At 40.3% G+C, this 26480-nt stretch overlaps 2 protein-coding genes across 6 annotated transcripts in view; one reads left to right on the forward strand and one right to left on the reverse strand.

Annotated features, from left to right (window-relative positions):
• Window positions 1-15408, reverse strand: part of micu1 (mitochondrial calcium uptake 1) — a 32556-nt gene extending 17148 nt beyond the window's left edge. For all 4 annotated transcript variants that reach the window (XM_044373706.1, XM_044373705.1, XM_044373704.1 and 1 more), the window contains exons 1-5: window positions 15271-15408; window positions 9569-9733; window positions 8417-8612; window positions 6175-6337; window positions 2884-2927 (exon numbers count right to left, since the gene is read on the reverse strand). In XM_044373706.1, coding sequence (XP_044229641.1) covers window positions 2884-2927; window positions 6175-6337; window positions 8417-8612; window positions 9569-9732 — 567 coding nt within the window. In that variant the 5' untranslated portion in view covers window position 9733; window positions 15271-15408. The remainder of the gene's footprint in view (window positions 1-2883; window positions 2928-6174; window positions 6338-8416; window positions 8613-9568; window positions 9734-15270) is intronic.
• A 6194-nt stretch (window positions 15409-21602) lies between these two features.
• The window catches only part of mcu (mitochondrial calcium uniporter), a 60929-nt gene continuing 56051 nt past the window's right edge, over window positions 21603-26480 (forward strand). Inside the window, exon 1 of one of the 2 annotated variants that reach the window (XM_044372919.1) lies at window positions 21603-21798. In XM_044372919.1, coding sequence (XP_044228854.1) covers window positions 21682-21798 — 117 coding nt within the window. In that variant the 5' untranslated portion in view covers window positions 21603-21681. The remainder of the gene's footprint in view (window positions 21799-26480) is intronic. The other variant, XM_044372918.1, reaches the window with a different exon arrangement.

Consider the following 26480-nt stretch of genomic DNA (forward strand, 5'->3'; position numbering starts at 1 on the left):
ATTGCGCCACTACACACTATACTGCCGTGGCCATTTCATCTAGATCTAATTCACTGCAGTGTTTGGTTTCATGTGAGCTAGATTTCATGGCTTCTTGGCAGGAAACAGTAAATGTTTATTCCTTCTTCCAACTAGCTAGAGGTGCCCATCAAGCCAATGAGGGGCAGGCAGGCACGTGGCTCTGGGCAAAAAGGGGGGTGGACAGAATCTGTGAGGGTGAGCAGCTCTTGGACCACTCTGGCCATGGCAGGAAAGTATCTGGGGATAACCAAAGCTAAATACAGTATCAGAGAAAACCATGTGTCCAGAGATTTGCCTGGCAAATAAAAGAAACACACGGCTTGGAGATAGGGATGATATTTACATAAGCAGAGAAGGGCCATAAATGTAGAGTGCTACATTGCGATTTTAGTCAGGGGATTGCCGCCTGCCACAGAGTTTCCCTTTTAATTAATATATAGCCAAAGCTCTTTGGTTGACATGCTTTTTAAATATGAGTTCCTGCAGTATCTCTTAGTAAAATCATGACTTCCTGAAGGAGCGGACAAGGGAGTAAAGGAGGGAAGTTGTAATTAAGAAATAGGCCTTGTTCTGTCCTTAGCTTCACTGTCATGGTGTAGCTCATCTGACTACTACATGGGGTACAGACTTACTCATCATCATACCAGCCTGGGGGCTGATGGGTTTTGTAATGAGGTTAGAAACTACAATCCTCACACTGATGATTAGCTAACAGTAAATGAATGAACGCGGTGGGCAACTGGGTGTGACAGATGCTTCCTGGGATCAGTGAGAGGACAGCAATGGTCACAAATCAATATCAAGGAAAGCAGTAATGAAAATAATGATGTTTATGATATATATTGATGGCTTCTATCCTTATATCCTTTCAGTCAATCTGTGGCTATAGGGGACTAGCCCGTCCAAGGTTCACCTGCTGTTACTGTGTTTAAATAGGTCATTATGCAGTGGGCAGGTCCACTTTGTACATGTCCACTTTAATGATTAAGCATGGAGCTGCTAGGCTTTCCTGATCTAACTGCATACTTTGTGATTGAAAGCACATATGGTATTCTTGCTTAGGTTGACAACGATATTGATCTTCATTACCCTTTAAGCCTATTTCTGAACATGCTGAGAGCTTAAACAATATTTGGAAGAAGGATATTCTGATTCCCTGCTCTAATCTCAATCTGCATATCTAAAATAATGAGTTAACAGTAAAAAAAGAAAAGCAGACAGCAAAGCAAGAGCTAAAACAAAGACATACGCAAAAAATAACATGTACAAAAACAACATACTTTCCCACCCTCAATGTTGAGGGTGGGAAGACTTTAACATCATATTCACTGCTGATGTTATTAGTTTCCAGTAAAACATATACCAAATATGGAAGTTCAGTATCTCAGTGTGATATCAGCTTTTGTATATTCTGCCAGATATCCAAAGAAATAAGGAACACCAAAAACAAACAAACAGGGCCTAGAAGTGCAATTTGCATTTTTTTTCTATTAATCTCTGAACGCTTTGCTGACAGAATGCAATGGCGTTTATTTGCTCCACTATCTCTTATCACATGTCATCTTTTATGGTACCATAAGCTCACTGCCCCTGATGAGTGTCTGTTTACTTCCACGACACTAAGTTATCACCTCAATTCATCATTCCAGTTCTATTTACCTGCTTTCTTCAATGCCTGCAATATAAATGAATGGGGCAGTGCTTTTATTTATACTTTATAGAGGGATTTCATTATATTATATAATATTAAACCTATAAGGATTGGGATTCAGCAACAGACACATTTAAAATGAACTAAAACAGAAACTGCATGACATTTGATGAACAATTTTAGTTCATTTACATGGAAGTGTACACACAAAGTTTTCGTTGTGTTGATAGGTAAGCCCACTTACAAATTAATCTATCAGTTGGAATGAATTTCTTTTTTCCATTCAGAGATAATAACATCTTTGATTTTTTTTCCCCTCACTTCATGTCATTAACAGTTCCTGCACTACTGCATCGAAATAAAACCAAATTATAATTTCTTCTCTGTGTATGCATATTTTAAAACTCATGAACAGATAAAACCCTTACCGTATTCTGGGGTTATAAAGCCTAATTATCAAACGCTGACATCATTTGCCTAATCTTTTCTGCATGGCAATAGGATCAACATTTAAGAGACTGACAATATCCTGAAAAGATCATTTTCCAAAAAATAAAAAAGTATACATTGACTTTTAGGTTTTTGCTGAATGTTAAGTTTTTACTTGGAACTACTTTAGACTGAAGAAATTACCCATACGAAAACTGCTGAGAAAAGTCAGGTCTGTGAGTAACCGGAACATTGTTTCTGGGATGACATGTTATTGTTCAGTTTTCACATTATATTTTTTTAGCACTTTAAGGAACACAAACAAAATTCTATTCACCTCCGATGTACTGGGGTAGCGGCAAAGTTTCAGATATCTCAAAACCTCGGCAAATAAAACTGAAATTATCTGCATGGCCAGACAGCACCATGGGTAATTGGGGTAAGTGAGAAAATAAGTTTTTAGTATTAAGGGTGACCTGATCCTTTAAGTCATTATTGACTTTGGCCAGTCTGGGGAATAAACCCCTCTGGTAGACTGGCATGTTGTGCAGTGGGAGGAAAAGTAACCTAGATGAAATATTATTAGAACACAGCTTTCTGGGGACATATAACAATGCACAAGTACTCATTTAATTTACAGCATATTAACAAAATCCAAAAATAGTTACTTAAAATTACATTTATAAACCAGGATTGAAACATTTATATAATTATGAAAAACTGCCTTCATGATTTCTAAGTTGACCTTTTGCCTCTCTACCGCCAAGACGCTAGATTCTTACCTTCCCATCATAGCGTTTCACAATGAACTGATCCAGGCCTAAATCTGAAAAACACACAGACAGAGACAATAAACAGAGACATGCAGATTAGAGAGAGACAAATATAACAAATGAGATGAGAGGCAGGCTAGTTACACAGCGGGGGCATCAAGACATATGCCTTGCATGAAGCAGAACAAATGAATTTACTTGGTATCATTATTGTATCACTGGTAATCGCTGACGTGCTAGAGATTAATAATAGTCATTAACAACCCATTTCTATTTTGCCAATTCTTTAAAACGAAAAATCATAACCATTCAGCTTTGATTTTTGTAATCATTGGTCATGACAAAGTTCTCATACAGAGTTTAAGCAGCACAAAGCAAGATCAACAATAAGAGTTAGTAGCTGAACCGTTATCTATATTTATATACATCATAGCTTAAAATGAGTAAAGAAATCAATGCCATTATATCATGCTAACAGTGAATAAGGACTCCAGTTAAGTCCACATAAGGATCAGATGAGAATTAGTAGTCTTCACTTTGCACTTGTATTTTGTCCTTCTAGTCTTAGGGATGGTTTATATCTATGTCATGTCTTATAAGAAAGTAAGAAAACAAAAATTCAATTTATTTTGTAGCTGAATATGATTCTACTCCCTGTAAGGATGAAATAAAATTAGATTTTCCCTTCTTATTACTGAAGTAAATTAAATATACTTCAAACATGAGATGTGATTTTTGAGGAAAAACAGAACTATCTTACCCTCAAACATAGGTAATTGAAACTAATAAACCTTGTCGAGGAGATTATTTTCTACGTTTTATGCGAGAAAATGCTTTTCATCTGTTGAATGATGAAACATGCAGTGAAAAAAGAAAAAAAAAACACAGCACACAGAAAGACTAGTAGCACACTGACTTGTTAAATCAGTGTTAAATAAGATTGACTTTGAGGTTGATGGTAGGAATATAATCTCATTGAACTGAACACTAATAAAGTGTTTGTTTGATGTTGGCTTTCATCAGCATTACAGAAATCACCACCTTATCACACCAGAAGCCTCTGTCAACAGCCTACCACCTTCTTCAGTTTTGCTTTAACACAAGACAAGTAAATATATGCAGCATTTTATTAATCCTGCATTCCCCTCCAATTTAAAAATCAGATCTTTTAACCAGGAAACAAACTGACTAGGGAGCAGCATGGCCTATTGTGTCCCGGCGTCAATAATCCTTAACCTCAGGTCAGTTATCATTGTCGATAATGGAGACGCTTGCTGGATTTCCGATCTGAAGTCTGGATGTCTAGATGGAATAACAGGCCAACAGGGCCTGTTGCATTTTACAGACATAATCTATTTTTGCCCAGATATGGAGGACACAAATGGTCTATCCTTTGCAGTCATCATTATCCCATATCCAATTTGTGTTGGTCAGTTCTTTACCGCACATTGAAGCATCCTTTGCCAAACTGTAACACCAGTAGATATTATGTAACCATGTGATATTTACCAGGTATTTGCACACAGGTAGTCATCAATCACTGATAAATATAAAACCATGACCAATGAAAACGATATTGCAAGGTGTGAACAATGGAAACCAGGCAAAAAAGGCCACTGCTCTTGTTAGCATCTTGACTATGATGTAAATCACAAGGCATTGCAGGGAATTAGAAGGGGCGTGGATATACTTACCAGATTTATACATCACTTGCAAGTCATCCATCACATGGTTAAGTAAAAGTCAAGAACTGTAGGGTATTCCCACTGGCATTCCCTGTTGTTTTTACACTTTTGGCAGTCACAGTCATTCACATTTTTGACTTTACTATTTGATTAGGGCCACCTGAAAGCACCATTAGCATTGGTCTGCATGTGGGAAGACTGTCTGATTTGGGATGCAGGTTTAGCCCGGCCTTCAGGTCCTCTGAAGGACCCTCCTTTGTGCACCATGTCCTGATGATTCAGCCTCTGAACTAGGACACAGTTGTTCTATTGGTTTTAGTATTGTCAGACTCTGTCCAAACAGACAGAATTTGGACAAACAATAAAATGAGGCAAAAACTGTCTAATTATCATCAGGTCCATGGGTTATTCTCCATTTAAAATGCACAAAAACTTCTGAGCATTAAATCAACAAAAGCAGAGTACTTAATCATAATTTGTCAATTTATCAGCAACTGAGGATTTATCATTATTATTAATATTGGCCATGGACTCATGGTTAACCTCATGGGGCCTGGAAGTTTGGAGAAGAGAATGACATGGCTGTCTATGAAATAAACTCGAGTTTCTCTTTATTTTTCATCTGCTTTCCTAAATCTTCTCTTATCCAACAGAGCTCAGTTCATCGTTACGTTAATTCCAGTTTGGATGGGCTAAAGAGAGGATAAAGAAAGGAAGAGCTGAGGGAATCAGGAGGTGGAGAGGAGATGTGCTGGGTCTAAGAATGGAAGACCAATGGGGGCCAAGCTAGGCCAATTCTTGAGCATGTTGAAGAGATGGAAGCGCTGCGGTGAGCAGGAATGGCAATGCAGACATGACAGGCCCAGCTAAGTCTTTCTTAAGTGCTAACTGCAGGTTTGCCTCCTTCACTGTGGATGAATGCTCAGGATGTAATAGTGCTCACACTGTGAGCATTCAACCGCAGGTCTGTTATGGAAACTAATATACTCCCATACGAAAAAATGTCACACAAAACTAAATGAATTTTGGTGCACTGGAATAACCTGATAATGACAGATAAAAGGCAAGAGTGGTGCTGAAACGTGTGTATGCCAAGTTTTAAGCTCTCTGACTTCCCAACCCTCCCATGGCTGAGGATCAAATATCTGTCACTGGCTCCACGTGTGACGCCTGAGATCTGCTCTGGTCTGAACCCGTTAATTGATACACCAACTGCTGTGCCTGATTCCCTCACCTCAGCATGATCGGACAGCCCTGTTACACCCCCTTGGAGCACAGGGGGAGCTGTGTTGGATAAGGCTCTGTCGGTGGAGTGATATGATCTCAGCACTGGTAAATGGGAACATCACACCCTGAATAGTGATGACCATAAACTATCTGTATGCATGTACTACAACACATGCAAGGTCGACAAGGTGTATTTAGGGCCAAAGTCCTGTATGAGCGGCAGAAACAGCCATAATGTTTACTGTTCTGTCTACAGAGCTAGACTCAAGGCATAAAGAAAAAAAGGAGTGGAAATCAGAGAAAAGAATAGAAGCACCCCAATGGGTGAAATAGGGAAGAAGTCACTGCCGAAGACTAAGCACAGATGGGGGAAAGGGAGTAGACTCACTCTCCGGTTGCTTCTCGTTAGGAGTGATGGAGCGTATGAAGTCCTGGGGCGTCATGTAAACCTCAGCATCTCCATGCTCACCGATCACCTTCAGCGTGGCAAAGTAGCGGAAAATCTTGTCTGGAGTTGAGTAGGCCCTTATCCTGTTCTCATACTCCATCACCTGCCAACCAGACAGGAAGTGCAATTAATGACACAATTTCACATATTAGGAATTAGCACCACTCTCATATACTTAAACATCAACAGGATAGGATTCTAATCCTATGTGAAGCAAGGGAAATAATTTCAGGGAGAGTGAAAAGAGTGCAAATAGGGGGAGGAGAGGCGACCAGAATAAAGAAGGAGGAAGCAGCAGGAAAACAAGATGTCAGTCCCGGTAGCAAGGGATATTAACCTCCCAGTCGCTGAGTCAACTTCTACTTAATCAAAACAGGAGAGAAAGTGTTTTCAAGATCAGTGTGACTGACAGGAAGGGAGACTGCAGTACTATCACAGATAAGAACGATAAGCTAAGAGCATGGTGTCACTGACAAACTGTGATTCAACATTTTGGGAAATACAAAAATATATATATATTTAGCTCTGCCACACACATTAGCACACAGCAGTGTTTGTTTTGACACTCTTTTCTGCGGAATATTTCAAACAGATGCAGCATGGCAGAGAAAATGACAGAGCTGTGTCGTTTTGGGACTCAGGCTGTTTACTTTATGTGACACTGAGCGATTGCGTGCGCTACACAAACTTCCCATGGAAAAGGTAACACACGATGTACAGCTTCAACTTTCTGAGGTTGTTATCCCCTCCAATTTGATAACAGATGGTGATACAAAGACTTTGCTCTAACTAGATTCTCTTCTTGAGTCTGAAACTATGATTACGTGCCTCTGTGTTGGTTCCTCTTCTTTAGCAGACCTTACTGGTCTTAAGGGAAATCACCAGGAACGTGTCTCCACAAGAGGCAACCGTCATTGTATGGATGAGAGGTTACGGGACAGTCGTACAGAAAAGCCAGAGAAGCTGACTGATGGAAAGCCAGGGCTACGCTGTCATCTCACTCTGGCTCTCATCTCCTTAGATTTACAGGCTACTGATCTAAGCATCACCCACACTGATGGAGAATCAAGCCTGTTCTTTTGAGCTTTCAGCCATTTGTGCTCTCATTACAAATACTCCACACACACACACACACACACACACACACACACACACACACACACACACAAACACACACAGCCAGAAGGGTGAAATCCAAGTCACATCAGTTATTTATAATTTTTTACCACACACTTTTCAAAGCTTGTGCTACATCTGAGACATCTGAGTGGTAAATCAGTTTAAAAGGAAGAAAGTGAAAGCAGTGAATTTTAAACACACATTAGAGTGAATATTCCCTCTTGCTGCACAATTTTGCATTTGAGTAGATGTTATTCAGGAAGTTCTTTCCACGTTTGAGAAAAAATAAAGACAAAAACACATGGAAGGATCTAGGAACTCAAAATACATTTTCTAAAGACAAATACCAATCAATGTTTTAGTTGTACCCACCACACATGCTATAAAACTCACATCAACATTGGACCATTTCAAGGACAGCCTCTGAAGCATTGATGCACTGCACATACGTACAGAATTTACTTCAGACAGTGAGCTTTAGCAAAGCCAGATACTTTATTTGACATCGTGAGCGAGCTGGCACAAACAACCTATTTTTACCAACACACTAGTGAATCCTGTGGTGCTGTGATTCACTAAAGCAGTTTGCTCCCCTGACATCTATATGCTTTCAACAGACAACGGCTGCTGCAAGAGTGATTGCACAATCTTCACATCCTTACCCATAAGTCAGATGTACCATTTCATCACATTGTGTTTGAAAATAATGGCATCTATTGTTTAAAGCGCTTCCTCTTTCCTTCTCGCTGGTCCTCCAACAATAATATGCAGAGCTAACTGAACTGTGTTTAATTGGCATCGTACCAAAGACCCTTTCTGCTTGTCCTTTGTCATCCGCTGCCTAATTAACAGCAATAAAGTCTTACGCGTGGTACACTTCTGTTGTTCATGACAGCAGAAATGCATGCTGATTACCTTTGTGTCTCTCCATAAAATATTCTGTCAAAATATACTGGCGTTTGCATATTGAACATTGATTGGGAGGGCTTTCAAAACACCATTCTCGAGGTGAATTAAACAGGAGACTGACTAAATGGCCGAATGTTTATTATTTATTGATTACCTTGCGGTCACGGAATCCAGAGCGTGGCTTCTTTTTTTTCCCCTCACCACCTTCATCCTTTCCTTCTTCATCTCCACTGCTGGCCTCCACCGATTTCTCTGACTCCGTTTCCGAGTCTGTATCCCTGACGAAATCAGCTTCCTCTCTGTTTGGTTGCTCAAAGTGTCCAACGGAAGGCCCTGCATCTGCATACGCTCTAGTTTTCAACAACAACAACAGCAGCAAAAAAAAAAAAAAAGAACAGATTAGAAACTGGTAAACACCTTGGGGACAGTCCCATGTACTCTGTCAATAAGATTAAACAATATTTCTTTGTTTTTTGCTCTAGTACAAACTGGAGCCAGGATGGTATGTCATTGAGCTGAGTATGTGCTGTAGCTATGATGCTTAACAGAGTTCAAATTGAGAGAGGGAATAAGAGAGATAATGTGCTGCATTGTGATTTGCTTGTCTGTGCAATGTGGAGAGGTCTACTATGGCAAACTCCCACTTGGCCATTTTTCTGACTAAATTGAAAATTGGAATAATAATAATAAATAGCTGGGTCTGTCTGGGGCAGACTGAATAATTCAGTTTAATGAGACACAAGTAGAATGAAGCCTGGGGTGAGGGCCTGGAACAGTCTCTTCCCATCAGTCTCCAATGCCCTGAGGCACCATCCATCACTCTGCCTCCTGCAGCACAGTCATTCTGTCCCTATAGAGCCCTCACGTCAACACCCTCTATACAGCTTTGACTTAACCAAACACAGGCCCCCTTAGTAATGGATAGCCATAAAGACATTGTGACACACTTTGGGTGGTGCCTTGGAATGTCAACAGAAATATGGGTAAGCCACTTCATGGGGTGGTTTCCCCAACAGTTGTATAATGTGAGGGAATTGAATTTGGCATGAGTTCAGGAGTCAACTGCTATCTAATACTGCACCGTAAGCAAATGCTTGTTTACTCAATATGGATCAAGGTCTGTTCGTTTTAATGGGAGCAGATAAAGAGAAGAGCAATTGTCTAAAGAAAGACACAAGACAACACACTTCAAAGCATGGTGCATCACTCAAGACAAACATATGTGATGGCAGAATAGCTGAAGTCCATTATTATTTTCTGGATAGCACAAAGAAGCACACAGATGTATTAATGGGCCCATTTCTACCTTGTCCAGAGCAGTCCAGCACTAGCAGACACACCAGTTACCCCAGCCAGGGCTGCCAGCATTAGTCTCCTCCGGCCTGACCCTCGCACTGCCCCACTGTGGTAGCGCCGGGACAGCTGCGCCAGACCCAGTGAAACTGCGGACAATGCCCGCAAGCGGAACATCCTGCAGAGAGAGAAAAGAGTAAAGGTGAGGTGAAACAGAGAAGGCTGACACTTGCGCTACCATTTTGCTTTGGGGCATTTTATTTATGTTATATGATGGCAGAAAAACAAGACTAGATCAAAACCTAGTATACGCCTGGACTGTGAATGAAATAGGGATGTAACGGTACACAAAATTCACGGTTTGGTAGGTGCCTCGGTTTTGGGGTCACGGTTCGGTACAATTTCAGTACAGTTGAAAAATGTAAACATCCAACTATGGTTCACTGGCCGCAACTATTACTGAAACAGTATAGTTGTGCTGCAGTGGAAACTATTACTGAAACAGTTAATTGGAAAACAATGGAAAATGAAAACAACCCTTCTGTTCCCTGCATGAGTCAGGACACCCGCTGACAGCTGTTTCATGCTGATTTATGGTCTAACTGTATATAAAGTAACTTGCTGAAACTAGCTCCACCTCCAGCAGCTATAACAGTAAAATGTTGCTTACACACTGATACTTCAGTATTAATAATCTAATGATGTCATATATAATAATATATATGGAATAATTTAAAGCTGTGTTAAAAGTCCATTTAACTGAGGAACTGCAACTTCCTTATTTGAGCTGGATTCTTGTATTCCCTATCTGTTGTGTTTTATTTCTACTTAAACTGTAACTGATGTGCTGACTTGGCCGGGTCTCCCTCAGAAAGAGATTTCAATCTGAAAGGAATTCCTGGTTAAATTAAGGTTTAATAAAAGAAAATATTAATCAAAGGGACCAAATCACTATTTTTACTTTCATACTTTTTAACTACATTTTTCTGCCTCAGAACTGGTTCTTAGGACGTGCTGTCTGACCACGTCAGAAAACAAATGTTTTTATCGTTGCGCTGAACAGCTTCGCTCAAAGGCAGAGTGAAAAGCCAACCATCACAGAGAGGGGAGGGGGACGGGAGGACGCAATATCATGTCTCTATGGACATAACAGAGTATATTTTAACATTGGTGCTGCACTCAGTCAGTGTTACGGGTCTCTCGTTCATCAGTCTAATGGCAGCGACACTACAGGGTAACCAGACTACCTTGGCTAAGTCGGCTAGCATACACCCATGAGCATGCTCCAGCTAAGCTGTGTGCTGCCAAAACGTTCCAGGTGGAACTCGCGCTCTAGAGTTATTGTTCCGCACATCGGAGTAAGTGGATTATTAAACTATTTTGATGTATGACTTCATGCACAGAACCGTAATGTCCGTACCATGATGCATACGACACATACTGGTACACCCTAATATGAAGCGCTAGTGGACTTTAAATTTGAAACAGATACAGGAAATGGCGGCATTTTGCCGAACAATGGTGTAACTTCATCACTCAGCTACTCAGTCATGGACAATTGCAGTTATCGAGCTGGCCCCGCTGTTGTGGTCCAGCCAAAAATGTGGCAGTTTCTGCTTCTCTGACATCCAAGAGGATAAAACTGCTTCATACTTTGCAACATTATCTCATCTAAATGTCACACAGAAGCTCAAGTTGACCCACAGCAACCACTGCGTTATTAAAGCACAATCCTTCTCCAGTCATAAGCCATGGAAGTCTTAGGTATGGATTTGGAGAATTTGTCAAAAAAGAAAAACTAATTAATACCCATCTCAAGGAGCAAAGCTTAGAACAAAAGGATTGAACTCTTGGGATCTGTCTTCCTACTGCACTGCGGTCAATGCATAAATGTCCTGGAACCCTCACACACCTCAATTAATAAACAACAGAAAGACCAAAGCAAGGATAAAACTAATTGCCAGCAATAAAGCTAAGCTCCAGAACTTCATTTTGGACTAGACTGTTTCTTAATTCATCACTGTCACGGAAAGATGATTAACAATTAAGCGAGGGGCTACTGGTGTGTATCTGTAGCTCCCGGGTGTGCATTTTTGAAAAGTATGGGACAGAGGAGTTCACCTCACTGAAGGGGGCCTGAAGCTGCCACCTGTCGATATGCTATTAACTATTCAGACAATGGTTGTCAAACTGATTCAGCTGAAAGAAAAGAAAAAGACATGGAATATGCTGATGGGGTACAGGCTTGCATGTACACCATTTCTGTGAAACTGGAGACAGACTGATGCTGAAAGACTGTTACTACAGCCAGCTGCAACAAGACGACACATCTATGCATTGCAACAGAACAACCAAAAAGAAGGTTTGTTGAGACAGGCAGTTTTGTAATTTGGTACACGAAACACGAAAATCTAAAACTATAAGTTCTGAAGTTCTGACCTGGGAGGATTTCTTGATGCCTGTATGAGATCTTTTTAAAATGTTAACATCTACCAGCAACTGATAGATACATGTTCAAGTTCACCAGCAACTCAATGGTAATCATTATTTTGTGTCTGAAATCTACTGGCCACTTTCATACTTTACCAGAATTTGGCTGGTGACTGATGCTAATTTCCCAACCTGATTGTGACACTAGTATGTAGAAACATATGCCAGATAAGCATAAATAATAAACATGAGGCAGAGGGACAAATACAAAATTGTTTTTCTTGAACTAGCGGTCTTCAGCTAAGCAGCCAGCTGAGGACCACCAGTTTAGGCTTGTGTAATTAATGTCCGCCTGGGCTTTTCAAATATGTCTACAGAATTGAAATTAATCACTATCAAAGTTACTCAGGATCTGTGAAATCCCCAGCTGGGAACTTGGAGCTTGTATAGTAAATAGATTTTTACAGCTGAGACACAACAATGTGGTCTTTCATCTTATCGACCAGTCTGAATTTTTTGGTCAGGAGAGGGACACTGGGAATGTAAAATCTATCTTCGATGAAGCAGTCAGCTACAAACTACCATCTGTACTCATCATCTTCATACAGTACAGTTGAAGACGACCATGTCATTACAAGGTTGTGTAAGTATGGTGACACCTGTTGATTCTATCTTGATTCTACCATCCTGTCTTTTTTTCCAGGTTATAGAAACAAATATTGCCAACTTAAAGACACTACAATTAAACAGCCATGCCATCTTCTCTTCATCAGTGCTTAATATGCAAGTAAAACAACCTTTACAAAACATATTGATATACTGTCATTGACAAGTATTATGTAATCGTGCCCATTTTGGTATGTTTGGTAAAAGCCACTAAAGGTGCTGCTGAAAAATCTGCCCTTAAAACCCGGTTATTAACCAGTTACATGTGTCCACCTTGCCCTGGCTTGGTTTTACATCACTAAAGCAAAGTGCAAGTGTCACCGCTAACACTTAAAATATTATTACAGCAGATAATGTAATGCAAACTTGTAGTTGTCAGGGAATCCAGATAATAGTTCTTTCATTTATTGTTATCACAGTAAATCTGTCAAAGGATCAGTGCGTAGAATTTAGTGGCATCTAGCGGAACAGACTTGGCAGAAATTGAATATAATATTCATAAGTATGTTTTCATTAGTGTATAATCACCTGAAAATGAGAATCGTGTTTTCGTTACCTTAGAATGAGCCCTTTATATCTACATAGGGAGCGAGTCCCCCTCCATGGAGCCCACTATGTTGCACCACCATGTTTCTACAGTAGCCCAGAACAGACAAACCAAACACTGGCTCTAGAGAGGGCCTTTCGTGTTTTTCACAAGTCTGGTGGTCATCGTAGGTTCTCTTACAGGTTTGGAAGGGGCAGGTAAGGGGAGGGGTATTGCAGTGTGCAACCTCATGGCTAGATGCCACTAAATCTTACACACTGTTCCTTTAAATTATTGTTTGAAATGTATCATTGCCCAGCCCTAGAAACATGTACATACATCACACCCTAGCCAGGGATGACTATATTTTAAATCTAATGTTCTTCTCTTACTGATAGGATAAAAAACAGAATATGGTTTTGCATATAAATGTCTCAGGCTGTATCCTTTTACAGTGACCTTAGTATTTAACAAAAGCCATTTCCTTTATTTTAAAAGTCCAGCCACTCCCATAGCACAATCCCAAATCACCTGGTGACAAAGACATCTTGGGACTTGGAAGTGACCTGGGACATGGTAAATCAATATTTCTCTTCATCATCAACAGTTTCCCCCACCGCACAATGAGATGTTGAGTTGCCCATGAGAGAAACATAAGTATCTATGCCATGTGAACACTACTTGGTACTTGGATGTTTCCATCTTAAAAAACATAAACAAAAACAGAAAGGGGCAGTGTTACCTCCTAAAAATGGCACTAAAAAATATGTTTTATGCCCTCAGTTCAAGTGATGTGTTCCTCTCATATAATAGTAAACTTAACAGCTCTGAGATGCTTAACTTTCAACTTCCTCTGTTGCTCAGGGATGTTTTCTGCCTTCAAGCAGTAAATATAATCAGAGAAAGGAGTATTACCATGCCCAGAGCACAGACCAAGGAAAGTGTCTCATGAAAACAACAGTGACATATGACATCTTCTCACATATTTATTCACCAATTAAAGGTGACATAAGTATTTGATCACAATTTTGAATTGTAAACTGAAAGTTTAGTAGTATTAAACCAAATACGCTGGGCTGACAGACACTCAAGGGTTGGGTCACTTCAACATTTCAATGACTCAGAACATAGTACGCTATTCTTCACTGCCCTACAGGAACATCAGGTCTATAAACAGAAATGTAAGGACTGTATATTGCAGGTGCATCTATTTAAAAGGGGGGGTTTAGGCTGGTACACCCATTTAACTGAGGTGACACAGACTGATATACTAGCATTATCATTGTGAAATGAGCTCACACACTTTATTTTTTGTTTAGACCCCACAGTTTCCCGAAAACTGGGATCCAACGACACTCAAGGGCCCACAAACAAAATCAGTTTACTCTCAGGTCTAGCAGAAGTTAGCACAACAACAGCCTGTTTGAAAAGGATCATACGTTTTAGTTTCCAAATTGACAACTAGGCCTATAGATTTAACTACCCAACAACATTAACAAGAATCTGATCAGATGAGGATCAAATGAACAAACTCCTGAATGTATGGGATGCGGCTGATGGTGTGATATGGAGACCCCATCAGTGAGTTAGGGTCTGTTGACATTCAGTTCTTAGAAATCGTTAAGACTGCACACTGCAGACTGACAGTTAGCCAATTAGCAAACGTAACGTTACAGCACGGATGTCAAAACATGTTTTTTAATCATTGCTATGGTTTTATTTGACTTGTCAAAATCGCTGAGCGGACCCCAGAGACCCAAAAGTTGTTCCCGCGGTGCACAAGAACCCCAATGTTTTGTTTTTAGCCGCAAGTTAACATTGTTGCCAACAGCCTGATGTAATACAGCGGTTAGCTATCCGCTAACCTACCCAGTAATATATGTTTTTAGTTCAACGTCAACCCTTATTTTGTATCACTTGTTTCGGTGTTGACATGCCTAGCTATCGAGTAAATGACGCTAATTGTCTCGTAGGGCAGCTAACGCTAGCTAGCGAGCTAAATATCTGCCGTTAGCTCAGCGAGCTGCTATTTCAATCGTTACACACTGCTAGTTAGAAAGCTGTCTTAGCCAAGAAGCGACACGGTTACTCACACTAGTGACAACACGAACACCAGTCAGTCCAAAATGATAATGTCTTCGGCGTCTCAGAGTACGTCTTTGACTCCTGTGTCTACAGAGATGGAGAGCAGCGCAGGAAGCAGTTCCGTGTTCACCAACAACCGTGCAGACAACGGGGTGGGGCAACCTCTCGGCACCCCGCCCCCCATGTTGCTGAGATGGCCCCCCCTCCCATTACTGGAGGGAATTCAGCCGCTTTGTAAGTAACACAGCATCAAATGTCATTTTATGGTGTTTAGCTACGTGGCATGGTGTTAAGAGTTTACTTTAATTCAACACAGTATATCATCAAATTAGACATGAAGTTAATTAGGCTGGTAAAGCTAGGGTAACATTACAGTAAATTGCAATCAACAACTAATAATTCAACTAGAAATACTGCCTCGCTGTTGTATGCCTCCGCCAAAAAGTTGCAGTTTACATCCGTGTCTGTCCAGACTCATATAATTTTTGTAGTGAAGACTTTGAAGGAATTTAGTAAAAGGTATTAGGTGTATTTTTTGGTTATCACTATATTGACATGTATGATTCCAGTCAATAATTTCCAGTGAGAAACATGCCGTCTTCGCTTGGAGACTGGGAAACTTTTTCATAATCAGCTTGTGAATTCTTGAGTTATGGCCAAAAACGTGTTTTGTGAGGTCACACTGACCTTGACCTTTGACCTTTGACCACCAAAATCTAATCAATTCATCCTTGAGTCCAAGTGGACGTTTGTGCCAAATTTGAAGAAATTCCCTCTAGGCGTTCCTGAGATATCATGTCCCAGAGAATAGGACAGATGGATGGACAACCCGAAAACATAATGCCTCTGGCCATGGCCTTGCTGGCAGGGAGGCATAAAAGGCGTTTTTTTTCAATATTGAAAAGATGGCAATTGTTCCCTACAAGTACAATCATCTAAATCACCCAATCAGGGACTACAAATGAAGCAAGAATGAAAAGGTGAACAAAGTGATGCACAAACAAACTGCAAGACAATAAATAACATAAAGGGCTTAAGCTGCTTTCAATAACAATATCTTGTTATTAAAGGCTCCAGCATTTGTATAGTATTTTTTCATGTCTGATATTTTTTTACACAATGATAATTATGATTCGAAACTGTTTCCACATTATTATATTTATTAGTTTTTATTCATTTCAATAACGTAACTGAATTGAAGTGGGAGATAGAGAGGCTCTGCTGTCAGTCAAGCATGCCTTGACAGAGCTGCGGCATAAAAATGTATAAGAGCTAAATTACTTGCCTCTTTGCAGTATGCCAGTTATAATTGTTGCCTTGAATACATATTTGCTGGACTGTGAATCCAAAATGTGAAAGGAAAATATGGGGAGCTGCTGAGCCGAGTGGGGACGTGTCATAGATGACTGCGGGTTGCAGGGACTTGTCACATCCAATGAAAGAGCAGCTCAAATTTCTGCTTGATGTGACCTATATCAATGTTAATGAGGTTATGAATGAAATAAAGAGTGATAGAATACAACTGCTTGCTCCTTTAAGAAATGCCAGGGATGACTGAGTAGTTTATCCCAACCTCTAGACACCAACAAAGTGTAATCAATCAGGTTTGTGTTTCTCATACCACCATTATTATATTTCTGTGTTCATACTCATATTGTATTTAATATCACTAAACTCAAAAAGCTATATAACAAATTGCTCTGTCTAAATGGCAAAAGCTTTTCAGATAGATCTCTGGCCCTAATGCATTTTAATTAATTGGCAAGAAAGATTTTTAAAGTGCTCAGTTAGCACAGTGAATCAGTATTTTCATTGGTCAGGCATAATATAAGAGGTTAATATATACACCTCTACCCTTTGCTAAGTGATATGACTGGAAACACAAAGAAATTTCAGCTAATATTAACACGCACACAGTCAGACAAGACAAATGCAAATTACTGCAATCTAAAAGGCAAGAGGAGGCATGTTGGATGCATTCTTTGCTCAGTGTGCCTGGAGACTCTGCTTCAGTGTGTATACTGTTTAGCGTGCCGTTTATAACAACACATTCCTTTTAATGTCATTCGGCTTCGGTAGATTGACTTGTCTTAAACTAAAGAATGTGAATAACACCAGTCTTGCATTACTCTGCTGTATCAGGTCATCAAATTCTTGTGACACTTTGTTGGGTGTGATACATAATGCAAGGAGGTTTAATGGCTTTAGATTGATTCATAAGCTATAAATTTGTGAAAATGGAGCCAAAAGTTTCCCCTCTGAGGATTCTTGATATATAAGGATCATGTGATTTAATGCATTTATAAATGGAAAACTGTCCAAGTGGGGCCAGAACTTGAGCATTCCGTCAATATATTGCTTAATCAATACAACTATTACAATAACAAATGGACCCGTGGTCACAGAAGTCAAGGGTCATCTGCAGTTCTCTCTAACTATTTTCTGTCAGGGTTTCTGCATTTGCTATTTTATAGTTGCTACATACAGCCAATACACAGGAGTTACTGTTTTCAATCAAGTTTCAGTGAAGCTGGGGTAATTATTTTCCGGATAGACGACCATCTCTAAAATATTAAATAGACATATTTCAACTTACAGTATTACCCTCCCTGATCCATACCATTATTTAAACTAATCTCTTTGTCTTTTCCTATCATCCTCTGTAAAGCAAATTTCAATACCTCCTTCTCCTCTCTTTCCTCCCTTCTTCCTTTTTTAAAAAGGACATAAATACGCCGGCAGCTCTCCACTGCATGTGTTCATGACCTCAGTGTTTTTAGATCTGTCACCATGTCTGAGGCATCTGGGCATGGTGTAGGGATCAGTGTCCTAGTCTATTAGAAGTTAGGTCTTAAGGATCAGCTACCGGTCATTTAAACCTTAAAAGAAACACTGTGTCTTCCCTGTTCTCAGGTTTCCACTTTGTGACTCCAGCACACTTCCCATTTGTCTTACTTAACTTGGGTTGAAGGTTAAGCATGTAAGGTAACTGTTTACCTTGCTGCTATATTAACAGCAATACGTACAATAGCGTTGCATACTGATTACTGCCACCGTGCTGTTGAGGCAGTGCAAAGGTGGAGCAGGAGATAAGACAGCAGGAAGAGCTTCCTTGGTTCAGCTGTGCCTGACAACAGTGTTGCTACCACTGTGACTTGTTTTTAGTTTAAGAGGGTCTCTCACCCTTGAGAGCTACATTAAGAACACACTTGTAAATCCTTAGGGGAGTGTTGGCTTTACAGCAACTACAGCAATTTGTGTACACTCTACCAAGTCCCAGCTGAGCTGCTCTGTAGAATGAAAACTACGACGAAACTTGATCCACAAGCTGCGTCTCTGTATAATGATGAAAGATAACTCAGGTGAGGATCCACAGACAAAAGAGGGATCCAGTTTCAGCAGTCACATTGCTGTGAGTAAGCAGGAAATGAAAGTCAGCATACATGTCCTAATTAGGTCTACAACATTACCTAGTCACCTTATTTATTAGTGGTGTGATGAAATAGAAGTTACACACCCACATATGCTTGCTTTGGGAATAACCTTCTTCCTAGAATCATGGGAGGGGTTATCTCATGCTTCAAGGAGAGATTGCAGTCATGCACAGATATGCACCCACACACACATTTGCACACAGGCATGGATACACACCTGTTCTTGTACTCTGCTCAATTAATCCATCTCTGACCTTGAGACATGGTTCAACAGTTTGTAGACAACTGTGGAAAAAAGATTTGTCAACAGATCATATTTGCATAAATCTAAATTTGTGGAAATAGTGGAATTTATGAGACCCAATGTGGACTGACAACCTGTGTCTTGAAATTAAATTTGATTATTACTAAAAAAAATGACTTTGGTTTATACTTGTAAATTCCTCTTTGTTTTTTCTATTCAGAGTGATCTCTCCAAGACACATTTAAGGACTCAACAACATTTGGTGCCGCTGGTATCTGCCAATAGCTTCATGTTGGAAAGTTGCTGATTTTATGTGACATTTTTGTATTGAAGTTTAATTGTTTGCTTTTCCTAGATCACAATACCTGTCTTAGAGAGGTTAGTCTAAACTAAGACTATAAAGGTGAAATTGTTATTCTAATTGAAAGTGTACTTCTGTACTACATACATTTTGTTAGTAGTGCCTTACAAACATGCCATCTGGTGGCATTAACCTCTTTTATCAGTCAACAGATATTTCATGTGGGAGGCTTTTTTATCAACTGATTTGTTATTTTGTGTCATTTATATTTTAATATTTTTTATATAAAAATTTCTTGTTTCATCACTGATAAGTTTACCCATGAAAGTAGTATGGTGAGTAGATATTATGTTTAAAATCAAGTCTGAAGTCTACATGAATATAACATGCATCTAGCTGACGTTAAGACTCTATGCACACAACACAGAGATCAAACAAAATCGAGCAACATGCATCTTAAAAACTGTAACTTCAGTCACTAGATGAAATCTAATACCTGCATGTATTTTTAACTTTACTGCAGCTTCTTTTGTTTAAACTGCTGACGCAGCATGTGCAAATGAATACTGTCACGGCACAGTTACAGCAGTACAGTAAAGCTTTACGTGAGACAGTGCTCGGTATTTGGCACCACACAAAGATTCGCTCCTTGAATCGATGCAGCCTAGAGGCCTTGAGCAGGTCCTTGTCCATGGCTGACAATTTGCATTTAAATTACATCGCCCACACAGCCTGATGCACTGCACCTGAAGAAGTACAGAAGGAACTGGGATGAGTTCAGGAGCAATGGTATATTATTTCACCAACAAACATAAGACAAGCACAGTCATCTACAAAACAACCAAAACTCCGTTTGCTTTTTATCTTATTTCTTATTTTTCATATTCTCTAAAGCTCCAGCCATATTAGAATTACCACAGTGAAAGTTACAAAATATGATCTTGTACATAAAGAAATACTGTATGTTAGTGTATATCTTCTCCTTTGACCAAAACAGGTGTGGCAGATGGCAGTATAACAGGCTCGGTCGAAGATTAAACAGGATAGGTTACATTCCACTAAAGGGAGTTTCCTTGACACTCATTGACCAAAAGGATCCATTACCACTCCCATTACCTGCATTTGCAGTGGTTGAGTGACTCTGGAAAACAACAAAAATGCCTCATACTTGGCCTTGTGTTCTGCCATTTGGCGACAGAAGCTCTGAAATGCATTAAAACGCTTTACATTAGGAAGTAGCCTGCGCTGTTTAAAAGTAACTGAAGATCAGTTAAATTAGATTTGATCCTCTAGGCTACTCTTTTGGGACATAGTCACGAGAGTGACTGAAGGACAAGCTAATATTAGACACACAGTTATAGAGGGATTGATGGTGTGGCCAGTGGCAGAAAGTCTGCCAAGATGTAGCCTAACACTGAGACATTTCAGACAAGTTATATTGCGTATGTCAGTTTCAAGAAAATAACCAATCTTTGAAGTGAAAGCCAGCTCCACACAAAGTGCCAAATTTTGCTGAAGTAATGGTTGAGCAAATGGATACAGACGCACAGCATAGTCACCATGTCCCACATATACCTCCCATAATAAACTGTTTCAATTATGCAGTAGCAAAAGGAAGGAAGCAATACACCTTTGACTGTAGAGGGTGACACTAAAGTCAAGAAATTCAAAATGGCATGAACTATTTTGCTAATATAAAGGATCTATTTGTCCAGATTTGTAAGTAACCCAGACGAAGCAATTAATCTTTAATAAGATATCATTACAGATTTATAGTTGTTTGTCAAGAGTGACAGCACTGGCTTTATGGTTGTTTTTTAATCTTTTACTACTATCGGGACTGACAGATGTATGTTAGAACTGAAAACAGGCCAATATTTATCTAAGATATACTTGTATCACATACCTGTAGTATATCTACTCTAGTTAACCACATGGCGTTTCCTCTTGCAGGACTCATATATTCACAGAGATTAGTTGAGATAACAGTGATGAGGCAGTGGCCTGTGGTTTCTTTGTTCCTTTGCTTTCATTCCCTTTTAGTCTGAGATCATTTTCTTTGAACTGAAATACATTTTGCTGCTCCCCTTTTTAAAAGAAAAACCACCACTGTCTTATCCCAGCAATATATGTTTACTGTCACATCTGTACACACTTGTAATAAAGTTATTACATGATTATCATACTTTCATGGTCTTCGATAGAATAATTGTGTGATGGACGTTTTTTGTAGTTGAATGAAATACATGCTGTGCGTGTGTTTGTTTTGAATTAGCCAGCATCAAAGTGTTTTATCTTTGCATTCTGGTGCAACACTGGGCATGTGTATGAAGCCGTAGTCCAGCCCCGCAAACCCGCCCACCACCACCCTCCCTCTTCCCTTCGGTGCGTCTCGGTCCGCCCGCAGCAGTCTCCTTCCCGGCGAGGTTTCACTACAGAGATGGCTGCGAAAGTGTGCAGATCAGTACTCCTGTTGTCCCGGAGCAGCGGAGCGGTGGCCGGCAGCCTCCCCGCACTTGTTGTCTCTTCACAGCGACATCATCAGCACATAAGACCGGTAAGTCCCAGGACGTCTGTGCGCACAGAGAGAGGTGTAGGACCGGCCAGGCTGGACCGAAGAGAAGCAGTGGTGGTGGCTGGGCTGGCTAAGGAAGTAAGCTAACTAGCCTCATTTCTTTTCTTGAGATAGCGTTTTATGGAAAGGTGAGGCATAAGATGAGTCATGATGTGTATCCCAACCTGGTGTCGTCTTTGGTTATTTTAATCCACAGTGGGACGTGGAGCTTTAATAGAGGCAATGCAGGGTTTTTTTTTTTTTTTGGAGCGCTTGCTGAATCCCATCAACAGCCCGCTGGCGCTGCCCGGCTGTTTACTGTAACTAGCCTTCAGACACTCTGCTTTCACATAATGTCTCATATCTTCCGTGTCCTTCAACTTTGTAGGCATATATCTGCAGCCTATGCTGTACTGATCACCGTGTGTGAATTTGAATGCGACCCCGTTTGAACGTGTGGGATCGTTTCAGAGTATCTGCAGTAGATGTTGGGATTGGTTTGATTACCGACGGCCGGGGATGGGTGTCTTAATTCTTGTGCTGTTGCAATAAGGTTGTTGTGTGTGAGCTGCTTTTTTTATCTGCAGCTTTCTGGGAGGTTTATTTAGCCAGTCCATGCCCGATGTTTCCCCCCCTCATCTTTCTGCTTCTACATGCTGTGTGAACTGCAGTGAGTGTGAGTGGTGGTGGTGGTGGTGGTGCTGCTGCAGCAGAAAGAGGGAAAACTACACTCACTGTTTGTTCATGCACACACTCACATATGAGACTTCACAGAAACATGGAAGCCCGCACTTAGGTGATGTCACACTCTCCAGCCAGCCTGCTGTTTTCTCCCCTCCCTGCGGGTGTTTCCCCATTCAGCTGGGAGATCCTGGGTTTTCCTGCAAGCTGATGCAGGTCCTTTTTTTCTGTGGCAGTAGATGCAGCCTCAAAAATGCACATAATAACAGTAAGGTCATTTACAAAACTGCCACTACAAGGCAATAGTTGCACATCTCGCCGCTGCCTCAGCGACCCACTCCCCTCGGCTGAAACTCTGAGCCTTTACAGCAGCTGCCTGATGAGACGAGTGAGGCACAGGATGGACTTGAATACAAAAGAATGAGGAAGTCATTGCAGCTCAGGAGAGGACGGCCTCTTCACTGTAGCTAGAAATATTGTTGTTGAGTCTTTTATTTTTGGCCATACAGCTCACTCCCTCTCTGTCTTTTTTTCTTATTCCTTTTTTTTTGTTTTTTTAATCTTTTGATTATCTTTCTCTCTCTTAGGTTTTTCCTGTCTTACTCCTCCCTTATGCAAACACTTGCACACATGCCACAGGCCTTGTGAAATTAAACCAGGCTCTCTCCTTCCTGTGAGCTGGCCTGGAGGTTAAGTGGCTGTCAGAATAGACACACTTGGTCCACGTCTGCACGCCGGCCCCTGGCGCTGTCGCCCGCTGCAAACTATTACAATAGAACACATTTACTCCTATGGAGAAGTAATATTCCTTCCTCTTCTGAAATAAAAGGGCCTATTTAAACTGTAAGTGATTTAGCGGGGGGAGTTGCGGCTCACCGTGTCTTGACAGAGAGAGGGTCTAATAAGTTTCATTTTATTTCAGTCAGCCCAGGTTGTAGTTTTGTTTGCCTGTCATATTGTGTCTCCTACCATCAAAGCGTGGCTGCCGCAACTCCTAACGCAGGCCTGTTACTGTGTCACAGCCGAGCCTTTGTATTCATTTATGAGTCCATCACTGCAGTGTGAGAACTCTCTGTTTCTAGACTTGTCTATAAAGCTGCAGTGGGACACTTACTTATGAGTTGCCATTAAGCATGTAGTGTCTGTATGGGGGACATGTTCCTCAGATGACAAAAGTATGCTGTCTAGAGCCCAGTTTTCTGCAGTGAGCAGGCTAATCTCTTTGACTGCTGCTTCCATAGCTGTGGTGCAGTCATGGTGGGTCATCTCCCCAGGGATGCAAAGCAGACTGTGGGCTCCTGAGACTCACATTTAACCTGCACTGGATTACTATTGAGTCAGCTGTCATATAAAATGCTGTTCTCTTGACGTCTGGCAGGGGATTTGAATCATTGGGAATAAACAGTCCTTGTAAAAAGGGTGATAAATCAAAGGTTGAAGGTGGGCTTGTCTATAGTATGAGCATATTGAATCGGTACTCATATGTTACATCTAAAGTAGGTAATCTCATGGCGAACTTTGAAATAAAATGTATCAGACGGAGATCAAATCATGTTTTGTCAAGTAATTTATTTCCATTTAAACTGACATGTTCATTAAAGCTTAGCAGTTGGTGGCTGTAGTAGTTAGGGCCAGGAGGTCGAGGCCCACTCCTGGGTTTTTAATCCAATCAGTAAGGGAGTAAACTAATTTATCCCTGCTGCCTTCGTGGGCTCAGTGCTGAAGTTATCCGGATTAGTGTGATAAGAGAATGACTGTCAGCTTGTGGCTGTTGCCTTATAGAAAAGTGATAAGGCAGTTGACTGATTGGTAGACCTGTCCTCAGAGGCAGTCACATTAATGTAACCCTGTACTTTATGGACAAACTGGTTTCATTCATGATTTCTACATTTCTACATGTATGACTGAAAGGGGAAATGGGTGATTTGTATTGAGGACAAAACATTTTGACATGAAATGATGAATTGAATGTCACATTAGCTGTCCCCTATGTGGTCAAGGCTAATTAATGATAATTTCATTCGTCACTTCGGAGTTGACAGGTTTATTGTTTCCTGTTATGGGAAATAATTGATTGTCAGTTGTGTAGGTAGCCTATTGCTTTACTTTTAATCTGCTCAGAACTGCATTATAGCAAGCTATAAACCACTTATTGTATGTTTGTGTACTGCTTATAAACTGATAAACTGATAAAAATTTTATTGCTGTTCATGACATCAGAAGTTTATGATGACTCGGATCTTATCATATTATGTCTGGTACCTCTGTAGGAGATGAATCTTAATCATCTTTGGTCAGCGCAGCTGCACTGTTCCATCTTTTCATTGATATAGGATTACTATCTCACAGAGCCAATCTTAATGGGCATGAAGTGCAATTTAGAGGGTTTTCTTTAGTGGGTGAGAAAATTGATCGAAGTTTTCCCGTGGGGTTTAATACACTCTCGCTAGGATATATGAGACGATGTCATATGATAGAATTACAGTCAGTCAGAGTTATGGTTACAAAAATGTTTGATTAGTTGACTGGATATTTGTTCATGTTCCTGCTGCTGGTGTTTGCATGCATGCTTACATTTTCCATATTTGCATATAAACTGGCCTGGGTAATGCGTCGTCAATATTATTTTTAGTTTCCAATTATTACAGAATACAAAGTTTCAATAAGCAATAGGATCTCAGGTTTTGTTCAATGAGCTACATCGTGAGATTTTGTTACTGAGCAAATCAAACAAGTAGGATGGATCTTATGAGGCAGATTTTTTGGGTGCTGCATGAAAAAACTGCTTCACAAACTGCTAGTTAGAAAGAAATCATGTAAAGATGTTTGAGGAAAAACTCCAAAAGAACCTTTTGGGGGAAAAAAAGAAGAAACCTAGGCAAGAATCACACATGAGAGGACCCTATCTCAGGGCTTGGGAGCTATCAAGTTGGCAGTGTGTCAAAATCAGATTAGCAGTATAATACTATATGATAGCTATAGTGTATAGAATAAAGCCATAAAAAATACTCAATCAAACCTCACTAATTTGAGGTGTTTTTGATAAGCCTGGACTGATAATCTCTTAGAAACTCATTCAGAAACATGAAAGCTTGCAGCCCGTTTCATATCTACCCCCTCTAAGCAGTTGAACAACAGAGTAGTTCAGTCTACTACTGACTGCCTACTTCTTCAGTGTTTGAATTAGTTTTAGATGGCGGGCTGCAGAGCAATGAACAGGAAATAGGGGAGAGACAACCAATCTTGTATCATCAGGCAAGCATGTTAGTTCCCTCTCTGCCTTCGGTGGCCAGCAACCTATCTTAGTTAGGCCCATTTCTAGAGACAAAATGACTGCATTTTACTGAATGGATTTGCCCTTTTGGATGATACCATAGCAGAGTAAAATCTAGAATTTGTGACCACTGTGTGTTTGTATGGTTTGTATTGAGAATTGTTCACCAGAAATGAGGCCACATTGCTCCTTTGCTGCTTTAGTAAAGGAGTGTGCTGCTGTTTGCTCTCATTTTGTGTGTGGGCAGGGGATAAAGGTAAAAGATAAGGTGAGAGTTGGCCTTACAGTATAGCAAACATACTGCAATTGATCATCAAATGAGCAATACAAGATACTGAAAGATACCATTTGTGCTCCATAGTGAATAATACCATAGCAGTCTGATGTTGTGCAGTTCAGCATTATTGTGATTCCCAATTCCCCAAACCAAGGGAGGCGCATTTTGGGGGAAAATGAGTGCTTGCAAACACCCAGCAGTGACAGACAAGCTTTTTCCAGATAATAAAACATGTTCACTACAACAGAGCACACTGTATTTAGCAATTTTCAACACCTTACCCTTTTCAAGTCACTACGCATACCATGCTTCATTCTTTATCAAACCAAATTTTATAGCTGATTACAGCCAAGCACCACCAGTAGACATTTTGTTGGAAGACATTTTTCATATTGACGTCAAAACAGTGCACTCAAAGATGAGTTAACGAAGCAAGTAGCATATGAAAAGGTG

The sequence above is a fragment of the Thunnus albacares genome, chromosome 14 (genome assembly GCF_914725855.1).
Source record: "Thunnus albacares chromosome 14, fThuAlb1.1, whole genome shotgun sequence".
NCBI lineage: Eukaryota > Metazoa > Chordata > Actinopteri > Scombriformes > Scombridae > Thunnus > Thunnus albacares.